This window comes from Patagioenas fasciata, chromosome 3 (genome assembly GCF_037038585.1).
Source record: "Patagioenas fasciata isolate bPatFas1 chromosome 3, bPatFas1.hap1, whole genome shotgun sequence".
In the NCBI taxonomy this organism is placed as follows: Eukaryota; Metazoa; Chordata; class Aves; order Columbiformes; family Columbidae; genus Patagioenas; species Patagioenas fasciata.
In genome coordinates, this window is record NC_092522.1 from 78735221 (window position 1) to 78749147 (window position 13927).

Here is a 13927-nt window from a genome sequence, read left to right on the forward strand (position 1 = left end):
AATTTTCTACCCTCTGTAACCAAGCTGTAAGCAAAGCTGTTTTGGACATAAGTAGAGTTGTTTGTTCTCGCCTTTTGTGGAGACAGTGAGCAAACAAGCTTTTAAGCTTTTCCTTTTTTTTTTTTTTTTTAATATGGGTGTTTTATTATGGAAAAAATGTAGCTGCTCTAGAGTATCCAGAAAAATGCAGTGTCATGATAGAGAAAAGACTATAGGGAAAATATTTAGATATCACAAGAGTTAGGCTGAATTATGTAATTTGTCTTGTACCTTCTGTCATTCATCACATGAAAATTAATACAATGTGATGAACTCAAGAGTATGTTCAGTGGTGTTAGTGTAGAGCCAAGACTGACATGTCTGTAGCTGATGGTACTAGAATGATTAGTGCATGTGGAACAGGCTGTTGATTTGTTTTCTCCTGGCAGCCTTTTTTTTTCCTCAGTTTTTATTGATCTTTAGCATGCCATGAGATATCTGCCCTTGAGTTTTCTTTGTGTGAGGGATCTGTTGCTGGGTGAGTGGTATTTCAGGGCTCGGGTTTGCCCTACAGTATCGGTTTTGAACAAAGTACCTTATCCAGTGATGGTGCATTTGGAGTATGGCATAAAGACTCAGAAAATTGGCACCCAGAAATAATCATGCTCTGGGAAGATGATTTTCATTTGAGAAAGTGTCCTGGGGTCTTGGCAGCTGCTTGTATCTCTTTGTGCAGAGGCTCAGGCAGGTATTATCCCTTCTCCTTGAGAGTCTTGCTCCATAATTGAAGATTTAGTGTAGAAAATTAGATGTGTCAGTTTCAACAACTTGTTGAATAAGAAGTCTAAAATCCAGGGTACAATGTCTATGTAATTTTGCTGTCTTTTGTTTTAGGTTTCAGTTGATGTCTGTTGATGCTTTTTTGTATACGTGTGCTTTTAGCAATTTATACCAGGTTTATCGTAGCTCAAGTGACAGTAAACATCCTTTCTGGTGTTACAAAACAATGTTCTGAGCAGAGGAAGGAGAAATCTGCCTCTTGCCCCTATACCAGATGTAGACTACTTCATTCAGACTTGTCACTGTAAATTTCTTTTATAGTCAGTGAAGAGGAATGGACATTTTTATGGAGCAAGTTATTTTATAATTTCATTCTAAAGTAGACATACAAGATGATTCATGCCTTTAATGGGTCTGTTTCTAGTTTGTGAATCAATAAAGAAGCCGAAGTTAACTACACTGTGGTCATCCTATATCTGAGATAGGCATCTAAAATAAAGTAAGGGTAGTTCCACCGTTTGAATCCAGATCAACAAAAAAGGAAAATACTGTTACGTAGTTCTTCGTAGACCTCCACTGACCTAAATAATATTCTGTGCATGACCTGAGACAAGCTGTATCCGCAAAAGCGGTTAGGGCAGCCTCTTTCATGTAGGTTTGGACTGGTTATAGTTATATTTTTCTTTCAGTACCTATACTTAGCCAAAAATTTGGTAGCTATGGGATTATAATCCAAATTTTTCTGCAGAAAAAGCTTCAAAAAAGTTGTATACTGTTTTCTGTCAGGGTTCATCTATTTGTGGAATAATCGAACCTAAGTTATTTAAAAAAAAAAGTTTGTGGGAAGCCAATCCTAGAGCATTTCCCAAATAATTAAGTGAATTGTAGAGCTCTTTCTGTAATAGGGGAATTTACACTGTTGCCTATTAAATTAGCAGTAGTAAGCATCACTTACTACTTTGCATCCTGTTACTTTTCACTTGTGAGAAACTTCACAATAGATTGAGATGGATCTTGGATGTTTTTTTCTGATACTGGTGAGCTTTGCTTACAAGGACATGAGCAGACTGCAGTTTATAACCCAGCACATCATTTTTCTTAAAATATATTATGGAGAACACTCACTGTACAGTGAGTTCCATAATTTGAAGTCAGTGGTGTAATGCTAATGAGCGAATTAGTGGAGTGCTTCTGAAGGTTTAGAAAACCTTTTCTGTCAGCCTGAAGGCGTATGGCTTAATTCTGAAAATCTGCAGCAGGAGCACTGAGCTACCTCCAGATTCCCTTTCTGAAAAGAGTTTTCTCCTTTGGTGATTTAAATATGTATATATTTTTTTTTAATCTGATGAACGAAATCTCTTATGTTGTTATTGGCTTGGCGCCTTGGTCTGCCTAAACTGAATGTGATTTGAATGCTGTGTTGCCTGGTAAGGAGAAAGTGGTAAATCCAGTGAATTTACTGTTTAGTGGATTCACTAAAATAACACCAAAACTAAAGCAGTGTATATGTGCATGTGTGCCTATGTTGTGGGGGAATTCTTGAGGCTAGAGATCATCTAAAAGCTTTTAGCATCAGATTCTCTCAGATGAATATATTGGTGTGCTTTTAAAATTTGTGTCAGCAAATAATTTTTTGTTGCCTTCTCCTTTCTGAAATTCAGTTGACTTTAACATAGGTAAAATCAGTTGGGCTGAGTTCGCTGGTTGTAAACAGATTTGAGATGATCCAGCACAGCTGTTTTGATGGTGCATTGTAGCTGACATCAGTTTGTTTTTAAATGTCGCAGGGTTCCTGGTGGTACCGATCAATACGATATAGTGGAGATCAGATTCTCATTCGGACAACTCAAATATATACATATTTTGTCTATAAAACACGGAACATGGACATGAAACGTAAGTAAAAGGCACTTTGAAATGTTGCTATGTCCATCTGGAAATATCAATCTGCTGATGTTAAAATGCTTTTGCTTTATAAGCCTTTGTTAGGTTAAAATAATGTTTCTTAGTCTTTAGAGTGTTTTTAATAACTTCATTTAGTTTTAAGTGAAAAATACTCTGTAAGAAGACTTGAGTATTTGGGAGAGGGAGTTATATAGATCTATATGTCTGTTTAAAAAAAAAAAGATATTTCATGTTGGGAAAAACATGCTGATCTGCCTGTGGTCCTATTTTTGCAAGCAGCCAAAAATAGCTTTGATTTGTTCTGAAGAGAACTTCCTCAAAAATTAGGAAAGAAGCTTGAGTAACCGTTGCTGAAAAAGCTGCTTTTGTGAAGACAAAGTCATATGCTGGACTTGGTGCCGTGCAAAATGGAGCCTTGAGTGAGCTCTCTTGTCTTGTGCCAGGCATTGGTTCTTGCCTCCTTTGCCCTGTGGCAGCAGCAACTGACCCACTGAATAGAGAACGAGGATATTTATGGTTGTTGGGGGAAGAGTGGGAGTACGTTTTATGGCTGATGGTTCTGAAGAGCTCAGTGGCATAAGGATGTTGCTGACATTTTCTCTGCCTGCCTCTAATTATCTTTGCAGGGCTTATCATGGTTTTAACAGGGGCATCCGAATTTGATCCTCAGTACAATAAAGATGCTACGAGCAGACCAGCAGACAACATTCAGATACCACAGGTTAGTTGTATCAAGAGATGTTTTATAAATAATCAACCCATTCGAAGGAAGAGGGATATGGTGCTTCTAGGTGAACAGCTGACAGAATTCGATTTCTCAAGGCACTAATTTTGTTGAGATGTCACTGTATCCCTTCAGAATTAGGAATTAGAAGCTAGACTTGATTTATTTTCATTTTTTTACAGAAAATATAACATTAATTGGTGATAATGCTTAAATGGAATCAGTTTAGTATATAGACTACTGGGTAGGGTTTTTGGGGAGGAGTAAACTACATAGGGAATTGGTGTCAGTCCTTATAAATTTTGAGTATTGATATAAAGAGATGATCATCATTTGATGAAGTGCTTTAGAATCACTAACACAGATCTGGTTAAATATGTTAATACTGAAATAAAATTATGTGATGTCTGAATTAATAATGTCTTTAGATATTATAAAGATTCCTCAATGAATGTGTGTTCCCCTCTGGTTGCCTTTTATTTTCATTTCTATTCAGTCTTCCCAGCAGAGATGATATAATGCATACTGTGGCAAATAATTATTACTAGCAGAATTTTAGGAAGCCTTACTTATCAGAAGCAGTTTGGTTTTAAGAAGCTTAAAGTGCAGTATAAAAATGCTTCAATGGAAGTGTTTCAAGTTGGCAAAATGGGGGGATGGTGGTCTCACAGATTTAACCTTTGAATGCACACAATTGAATTTTCAAGTCATAAACATACTTTGATGTCCTGAACATAAAGAAAATAGACTGAGATACCTCTCTACTGAATTGTCTGTCTCTTTTATGAATTCTTTATCATCTTGTGTACTTGAAGAGAGGGAGTTGGAATTGTCGTTAGGTGAAGTTTTTCAGCAGTGGGAGCACAGGACTGGAAAAGATCACCTTGGTCATCACTTCTTCTCCTGTGCTGTTGTAAGCATTGGTATTGTGCAAGTCCTTTTGCATTTAATTGTTCTTTATTTGAAAGGCAGTCAAGCCTCCTGTAACCATGTCCTACTGAGAAGCTGTTCCAGAACTTGCTTTTCTAGTGGTTAGGAAGTCTTGTTTGTGACCGATTTATAGCCGTGGTTTTTGTCATCATTATTCTTGAGTCTAAATGATTCTTGATGATACACATGTCATTAATGCATTTATAGGCAGAAAAACAGCCCCATTTGTTCTCTTTTTATCTTTATTTAGGTAAACTAGAAAAGCTGCTGTCTTTTAATTCCCTCTTTCCCAAAAGGCTCTTAATTTCCCTCATCCTGCTATGTGCTGAATGGGATATAGTTCCCAGTTGACGTATTTCTAAATTTTACATTATTTTTTTAGCTTTATCTGCTTGGAATTGTCCACAGCATTCCGTGTTGTCTTGGTGCCACCAATGAATGCACTGCTATTATTCCTGTATATCTGCAGGGAATAACTTCCAGCATGCTGTTCTTCACAACTGTTTCCTATGGTGGTTTAATACAACCTGTGTGGGATCACTGCATTTTGTGAATTTTTCTTGTCTTACATACCTCTGTCTTCCAGCTAATAAACTGGAAATCTTCGACCTGTAGTTCTTGTTAGTATGCAAGTGCATGACCATGCATTTTGAAAAACTGGATTTAGGTCTGTTTCTAAAGGTCCAGTAATCAGTGTCATCTGTGTTCTTTTTTTTCAGCAGTACAAGTCTCTGAAGCATCTGTACAGAAGGGTATTGCTAATCATTTTTATTGGTGTATCCTGCTTTTGGTGGCCATGATCATCGTTCCCGTTTATATTTAACTGTTTTGTCATAAACCAATACTTTATAAAAAGTTTTCTTACCGAAGTTTTACTCTTTTTGGTCTGGTGTTATATGAGGATGTGCTTACAAGCAACTTCTTGTTAAAAGATTTTTTTTTCACGTGTAGGGAAAGACTTGTCAAAGGTCAGCATTGCCTGACTGCTGTTATCCTAGCTTTGCTTTGTGGCTGGATATTTTGGAACCTCAGTGTCTCCTCAGGTGGCTTGTTGGTTTAAAAAGTGAAGCTTCAGGGTCATGTGTGGGTTCTTATAAAGCATGAGCTTCTGTTCCTCAGCGTTGCAGCTTCTCCCTCCAGAGTCTTCAACAAATTCAGATGAGAGAGAACTGTTTGAGCTGTGCGTCTTGGACTAGTCAGGATCAGGAGAGATCATCCTGAATAAAGAAAACCATGATTTTTTTTCAAGTTATTGTTTATGTAGAAGTTAAAATACTTCATCTACAGCCTACCAGGCAGTTCAGACTTAAAACACCTCTTCTTGTGGTAACTGTGACTATTTCTGAGGCAGGTGGCTGGGTCTTAGATGGGTAAAAGGTCTCAAGGTGATGATGCTGCTGATGTATATTGAGTTTAATATAAATACCTTTGAAAACCTTGGCAATAAAATTGAATTTAAAAACCCTGTATCTATCAATACAAATTTACTCATTGCTATTCCAGGCAAGTTTCTTGTATGCAAGTCTTAACTTCATCCCCACTCCCACATTGAAACAAGGCATTTAAAGACTTTTTTTACTTTTTGAAGCTGTGATCTGGGTAAAAATGGCTAATGTTCATCTCTACAGAACTTTTCAGGGAAAAGTTACTCAAAGGCTTGCTTTTGTGAATTCAATGTCTTTCTTTGTAAACTGTTCTCCTCCTGTGTTTTTCTCTTTACCACCAAACTAGCTATTTGTGTTTAACTACTTTATTTTAGCTCATCAGAGAAATTGGTGGCATAAATTTAAAGAAGAATGAGCCTCCGCTTACCTGCCCTTACAGCCTGAAAGCCAGAGTTCTGCTATTGACTCATCTTGCCAGGATGAAAGTTCCTGAGGTCCTTGAAGAAGGTAATGGCTTCTCCTCTAATCGAATATTGTTGGAAACAGAACAACACATTGCATGCTACAGTACTTGTAATTCTTGTCCATTACAGAGTTGTATGGTTCTCTGTTCAGTAACCTCTGTGTAGGGTACTTAGTTTTTCAACTTCAGTGACTTTTTAAAACATTTACTTAGCACTTACTCATTCTCTTGGCAGCCCTGTAATACTGATGTCCTACTTTTTAATGTTTTTTGGCTGCAAATATGACTTTGATAATTTTTTTCTCTCTGTAATAGAATAAAAATTTAAACATTTGAAGTAGATTTGCTTTTCAGAGTCAAGAAATCCAATATTAGCATAATATCGCTCTATATAGCATTTCCATGCATGGTTATTTTTGGAGTTTTTTTGCTTGCTGTGTGAAGCAAAGATTATAAGATTAGAACTTTAAATAGCAGTTACATATGAGCTTCAGGTTTTGTTTTGCAGTTAATTCATACTTAGAATCATAGAATGTCCCGAGTTGGAAGGGACACACAAGGATCAATGAGTCCAACTTGTATCCCTGCATATGACAACCCCACAGTTCACACCATGTGTCTAAGGGTGTTGTCCAGTCTCTTCTTGAACATCGTCAGGCTTGGGGCTGTGACACCTTCCTGGGGAGCCTGTTCCAGTGCTCCAGCACCCTCTGGGTGAAGAACCTTTTCCTAATGGCCAACCTAAACCTCCCCTGGCACATCTTCCTGCCATTCCCACAGGTTCTGTCATTGGTCACTAAAGAGAAGAGATCAGTACCTGCCCTTCCTCCTCCTCTTGTGAGGAAGCTGTAGCTGCCGTGAGGTCTCCCCTCAGTCTCCTCTTCTCCAGGCTGAACACACCAAGTGACTTTAGCTGCTCCTCATATGGCTTCTTCTCCAAACCCTTCACCAACTTTGTAGCCCTCTTCTGGATACTGTCCAGTAGCTTTATATCCTTTTTATCCTGTGGCGCCCAGAACTGCACACAGTGCTCCAGGTGAGGCCGCACCAGTGCAGAGCAGAGCAGGACAATCACCTCACTTGCCCAGCTGGCAATGCTGTGCTTGATGCACCCCAGGACATGGGTGACCCTCTTGGCTGCCGTGGACACTGTTGGCTCATGTTCAACTTGCTGTCAACCACAACTCCCAGATCCTTCTCTGCAAAGCTGCTCTCCAGCATCTCATCCCCTAGTCTGTATGTACAGCCAGGGTTGCTGTGTCCCAGGTGCAGACTCCAGATCTTGCCCTTGTTGAACTCCACGCAGTTGGCCAGTTCACTTGTAAATATGCAAACTGAAATGTTTCTAAGTGTTCTTCTTAAGTTTCAACCATGAAACTCATGGTTTCTTAGGCTGACCAGCAATCTTGAGTTGTTCTATATTTTGGTGCAAATTAAAAAAGAAGAAAGAAACAACAAACCAGTGAAGATGCTAGAGTTCAAATTTTCCAGTTTCTGTTAAAAGAAAAAACAGTTTTAAATCTTCACTAAAAATCTCTCATCTTCCTTGCTTCTTTTCTTAGTTGCAGTTTTAACTTACACATTCACAGATCTATATTGAAGAGTAGTTAGTACTTTACAAATGTTTTTCCCAAAACTAGTGTTTCACTTAAAAAAAATCTTTTTTTTTTTTTTTTTTAACCTGTGATTACCTGAAGAATTCACGCTTGTTTTAATAACACTGGTAAATTCCCTGTGCCATACTGTTGCTTTTCTAGATGAATGTAATAAGTACTTCGTCGTTTGGTGTGGAATCTTCTTGTCTGGCTTACAAAATGTGTGTTCCCTCTCAGCACTTGTTCTTTCCTGTTTTGTTAGGGGATCTTGCAAGTGGATGTGCCAATGAAAATGAAGCGGTATTTTCAATAATATGAGAATGAATGAAAATGAAGACCATACCATTAAATGTCCAGTTCCTGTAAAATGTCTCCTTTTTCCCCTAATAGAAGTGCAGCATAATTGCAGCCAGTTATTTCTTGCAGATCAGCAGTTTATCCTGAAAAAGAGTCCTGCACTACTTCAAGAAATGATTAATGTGATCTGCCAACTCATAATAATGGCTCGAAGTCGGGAAGGTAAGAAAAGAAACTGTGTAATTAAAGCTAGTAAATATGATTCTTCATTGCAGTACTTCATGAGGTCTTTGGTTCTTCTGGAAGACTTAACCTGTGATATTTAGAAATGCCTAAATGCACTTTTGCTCTTTTTACTATAATGAGTTCTCTATTTTGGGAATGGAAATGCTGCTGCCTCTGCTAAGCTCTGCTTTGGAATCTTGAGTATAAGAGTATGGCTTGTAACTTTTGTAATTAAAAGCTTATCCTTACATGCAATTAAAAACCTGTTCTTCCAGATCTGGTGCATTTTCAGTAGAAAAGCTCTTAGTATAATACAAATTAAACCTTTTGTTCATCCATCTTCTCATTTGCACTTGTACAGTTCTTTCCTGTTTTGAGTGTCACTTCTTTTTTTGGGTCATTTCTTTGCTGTCATTTTTGATTGTTGTTCATATTTCTCTATTTCAGGATCCTATGCTGTTTAGCCTGCTGTGTAGGATTTTTTTTTTCTGAGCTTGTAGAGGCAGGTGCTTTGCTGTAATTGCCATAGAAATTACAATTTAATTGAAATAGAATATTTAAGTTGTTATTTTAACTGTAAAAAGGCAATTACACTCAAGGTAGTTGCTTGCAGTGTAAAAAGCCAAAGACTTGGATCTTATTGCTTTATTACAACAAACATAAGCAAGGCATTTTTTTATGCCAAACTGTTGACCATTTTGTTTGCTATCAAGTAATACATATTGGTTGATCTTTACTAGACCAAAACACCGTTAACAAGCATTGATAGCCTCCTAAAAAGAATGGTTTGGAGCAAGATCTTTCCCATCACTATTGCAAGTGGTACTGGAAATTGTGTTCTGTAACCAAATGAAGTATGAGAGAGGGGTCATGAGCAGATAAGGATGTTGTGTGCTGACTTACATGTCTTACTTTAGAAAAAAGTATTGATTAAATCTATTTCTAATTATCTTTTAAACCCTATCTTTACTAGCCTATGAGACTGCTGGGGAGAAAACTTGAAACATGGAAGTAATCAGTAGCCATATTTCTTGTTGTAGAAGTAATCTTTGCCTAACATTACATTTATTAATGAGTGTCATATTAAGAGTTCAACCATGCATGTTTTTTGTGAATATTCTCCAGACTAGCACTGTAACAAAGTTGCAAAGATATGCTGTGAAACTTTGTTAGTTTAATGGTTTAATAACTTTTTCCTAAAAGCTAAGTAGCTGTTTTAGAAATGTGGAATGGGTTTTTATATATAGAGAGATAGCTTAATAAAAATACTTCAAACCTCCAAAAGATTTAAGATAACCTGTGCATATATTGGTCAACTAGGAAATACTTGTTTTCTCTTGTGCAGAATGCAATCAAAATAATACAGCCAGGAAAACTTTTGTTATGCAACAGAACTAGAAGTCTTTGAAAAATAAAGAACACTATAGCTCCTCTTTTGAAAGCTGAAATAAGATACTTAACAGAGTATATGATATTACAACTTGAATAACCTCCAAATAGCTATATTCTTCTCCTCTTCTATAGGTCCATGGAGATATTTTAGTTTGACAGTAAAATGATTATTTATAGATGCAGTGTATTTATTAAACTGCCTTGAAGCTCCAGAAAATTTAGATTTCAGCTTAAATTAAAATAAAAAAATCAAACAATATTTTGGAAGACAATAGCGTTAACTTAAGTTTCCATTTGCATGTGAAATGGAAGTGATGATTATTAAAAAACAAAAACAAACCTAAAGAACTTCTAAATTTCTAGAGGTTACCATGATCCCTTCCAACATCAATGAGTCTGCCAAAGTGGGTGGAAATTTTTAGCTGTCATTATGTATGGTACCTTCCATAGATTTGGAAAAAGTGTATCACAGGTACAGTTGGGAATTTGTCTATTTCTTTAGCAGGTTTTCTCAAAGTTATTTCTGATGTTTTACAATGGCAGTAGTCAGAAACTTGTACCAAACATTTCTTCTCACTCCCATGCCAGCGCTCTCAGCACAAATCATTAAATAGAAGGTGATACCAAACAGTTGCCCATCAGAACAACAATAATGAATTTGAGGACTTGAAGAGTTTTGGTCTTTGATCTAAAGGATAATCACTATTTTACTACTTATCACTTAGCAATTTTAAAATGTTGACCCTATTCTTGATGACCATACATGTAGAGGGAATTTTGCCCCCCTACTGACTAACATTTGGAAACAACTGGATTTTTTTTTTTAAGATACGAGTTAAATTGTAGTTAGATATTGACATTTATGAGAGTCTGCTTTGTTTAAATTTGTGTATTTGTCATCTTAATGTAATTTTAAATTGCTTTAAACTTAACTACAGATGTTTTTAGGTTTAGTTCTAATTTTTGCTTAAATCAGCCTTGACGTGGTGCGTAAAATTATGACATGCTATAATTAGCCATAGATGTTCAGGAGTCCTGATCTGTGAAAATACAGAGGTGATGGCATATATTAGTATTATCTAAAGAAATATTTTGGGGACAGATCTTATTTTGTGAAACCTAAATTGCTGGTGGGATGAGGAGTCTCACTTTGCATGACATTCATTTATGTCTTTCAAATATCCTGAATTACCGTTATTATTGTTATTAACTTAAGAATATCTGTAACCATTTATGCATGCTTTGTAATCAAGTCTTTTGAGGTAGAGTACCCTGATGAAGCCGTAGAGCATTCAGGTATTGATCCAGTATCAGCTGTTCTTGAAGATGAAAGAAAGAGTGAGAAACACTAAGGACAGCACATCACAGAATGAGATTTAGGAAGTTCTGCTGTCTAAGCCCTTTGCAGGGACAAACATCCCGCCTGGTACGTCAGGCTGCTTATGTATCCTGGAAACAACCTGGCCTGAAATGATGAGTGTAGGTTTGGCATAAAAATGAGTTAATCGTGGTTACTTCTTAATTTTTAACAGAGCTGTCATTCTTTGCCAATGAGTTTTGATTCGTTATTACCTGGATTTGTTTTTGCAAGGAATGGTTTTAATTTGCTTTCATAACAATAAAATGGATAGTAATTTAGTTTTGGCTTTTAGTTACTGCTGAGCCCTTTATGGCTACCTTTAGATAAAATGTCTTGTACCATCTTACCTGATTTCTGCATGATCTCTGAGACTTCATTTTTATGTACAGTTCCCTGAAAATACACTTTGCTCCGTAGTGTCCCTTGCTTGCATCCGTTGTTTTGTGATGCTTAACTGATAGTTGATAATCCGCGGGTCTAAATTATTTTGATGTAGTCTTTGAGATCATCTTTAAGTATCATAAGTAGACAGCTGCCCTGCTGAGGGCACATGGAATGTGCTCCAGTGACTGTATGCAGACAGGTGAGGCATCACTTCAGCTGTCTTAAGCGCATTTCTTAATTCAGATTGGAAGCTGCAGTGTCGTGTAGAAGTTGTTGTTGGAGCCAGCTGTATACCATTCCTTCACAAGCAACTACGATTTGCATTTAAATTTGTGATTGACTACTTTAATGTCATTTTGGATGACTTTATGACCTTGGATGAAAGATCATCTGGTCTTGTGCACTTTGACAAGCAGAAGATGTCAAAGTATGTGCAGCAGTGGCGTTCATTCTGTGGCGGGGACAGTTGGGTGTTAAAAGCTATACTGTCCTCAAATTCATTCTTGGGGAATATCAAGTCCTATGTTATTTCTTGAGAAACCAAAATAATCTCCAATTTTGTTAAAATATTTTTCTGCTGACATGTGAATGATGAGTCAGTGCTTTAAGAAAGAGAAGAATTTCTACTGTGACTAGTGCTCGGTGGTCTCAAAGCTCTGGCTGAATTTCCTGCAAAACCCAGTTTGTCAGAGAATATTTAGGATTCTTTTATTAACTTGGTTTGCAGCGTGGGGGTTTTTTAAATGTAAAACATCCTGTGGCTTTCTGTAGCAGCAGCCAAAACAAATCACAGGGGACATGGAAGATAGGTGAGATGGAAAGTACATTTTGTGCTATTTAGTTGGGAGATTAGTCTTTCCATTACTTTTTTTTTAAAGGTAGAAGTTACTTACCAGTGTGTCCAGCCAGATCGTTCCATTCACATGTTATTTTTCTCTTCACATTGCATGTAGTCTTCACAGTGTTTATTAGTATAGTAGGTTAAAAAAAATCCTGCTACGTAATTTCATTTGTTAGCTGATTATAGCTTGGTGTGATTAATGAAAAAATAAGCCATTTGAAGGTGGAGGTGGGCAGGTAGAGAAGAGGTGACTTGAGTGATCTTTTGAGTGCGTTTAATGTGCCATAGGAGCTACTTACAGATTTGCAGAAAGGTAGCGGTATAAAGGAAGGAGAAAACATACTGAAGACACTTTTGTTTTGTTTTGGTCAGATTTACTTTTTCATACTTCCTCTGTAAAATGTTTTAAAGTTAACTTAAACTTACTTTTTATCAAAATGCATGGCCATTGGCACTTAAATTACACATTCAGCAATTTTTGCTTTGGTACCATTTTGTTCAGGTGCAGTTTACAGCCCACCTGCCTTTTCACCCAGGTGTAAGTGAACGTGCATTTATTCACATCTCTAATTGCCTCGACAGGTTGATAAGCTCCATCACACACCCCTACCGGAGTGAGCATATTCCTTCTGATAGTCCGTCTAATCCATCTATGGAAAGGTGCCTCTATGGCCCTGTTGTAGTGTCCCAAACATACTGATACCAGCCAAACACATCCTTACCAAATGCACATATTTGTGTACATGAGTATATTTGTGTATATGCACACACAGGTACCTCTATTCCTACTTATCTATTGATATGCAGAATATGCATGTAACAGTCAAGGTAATTGAAGTTTGGTTTTGTTTGTTTGTTTTCCTAAGAAAAGATTTTAAAGTATAGGGAAAATACCTATGCTGATTCTTAAATAAAATGGTAGGAGTCATAAATAGCAGGTGTTTTTTTGAAATACATGTTTAAAATTGCCTTCAGTTCTTTCATATGCCACGTACGAGTTCAGAAAAAGAGTTAAGTAACTTAAGTTCCTCTTGGCTCCCAGAAAAATAAGTTAGATTCTCTTCAGTTTTATGGTAAAGTATATATGCAGCTACCTGAATGCTGCCGATTCTGGACCCGCAGCAATGCTTGGGCTTCAGAGGAATTTTGAAATAAGTTTTCTAAACAGCCTTCTGAAGTTTTGTTTATGAGTGGACAGTGTCTAACAGAGTTAAAAAGCAGTATGTGGAAACCCATCTGCTTTGCTTTTTCAGTTCTTTGCAGACATGATGAAGGGTGTTAAATGACTTTTTTCTTTTGCTCTGTTCTGGTTAAGAGTTTTTCTTTTTCTCTCTTTTAATAATTTTAATTGTGTAGAGTTTATACCTCTTTATACTTACAAACATTAAAGGAATTAGAGAAAATTTCTAAAGGAAAAGTCAGATATTTGCTCAGACACCCCTCCTAACCTTTAGGCTTAGTTATAAAAGTCATGCCTTTGATATTTTTACAGCTATTCTTGTTGCCTTCTAACATAATATACTCTGCTTAGCTTCAGTTATACCTGTTTATTTACTTGCATTCAGTGGGCTGCTACCTTTATGTTCACCTGTTAAGAGGAAAATCTTATAACATGTTGTGTTGTTAAAGATTTGTCTACTGATAAACTATATTTAATGATATGCTTA

The 13927-nt window shown here is 36.8% G+C and overlaps 1 protein-coding gene across 1 annotated transcript in view; it reads left to right on the top strand.

Moving 5' to 3' along the window:
• SEC63 (SEC63 homolog, protein translocation regulator) overlaps window positions 1-13927 on the top strand; it is a 60240-nt gene that overhangs the window by 29563 nt on the left and 16750 nt on the right. The window contains exons 8-11 of the mRNA XM_065834594.2: window positions 2547-2655; window positions 3291-3385; window positions 6078-6210; window positions 8188-8280. Coding sequence (XP_065690666.1) covers window positions 2547-2655; window positions 3291-3385; window positions 6078-6210; window positions 8188-8280 — 430 coding nt within the window. The remainder of the gene's footprint in view (window positions 1-2546; window positions 2656-3290; window positions 3386-6077; window positions 6211-8187; window positions 8281-13927) is intronic.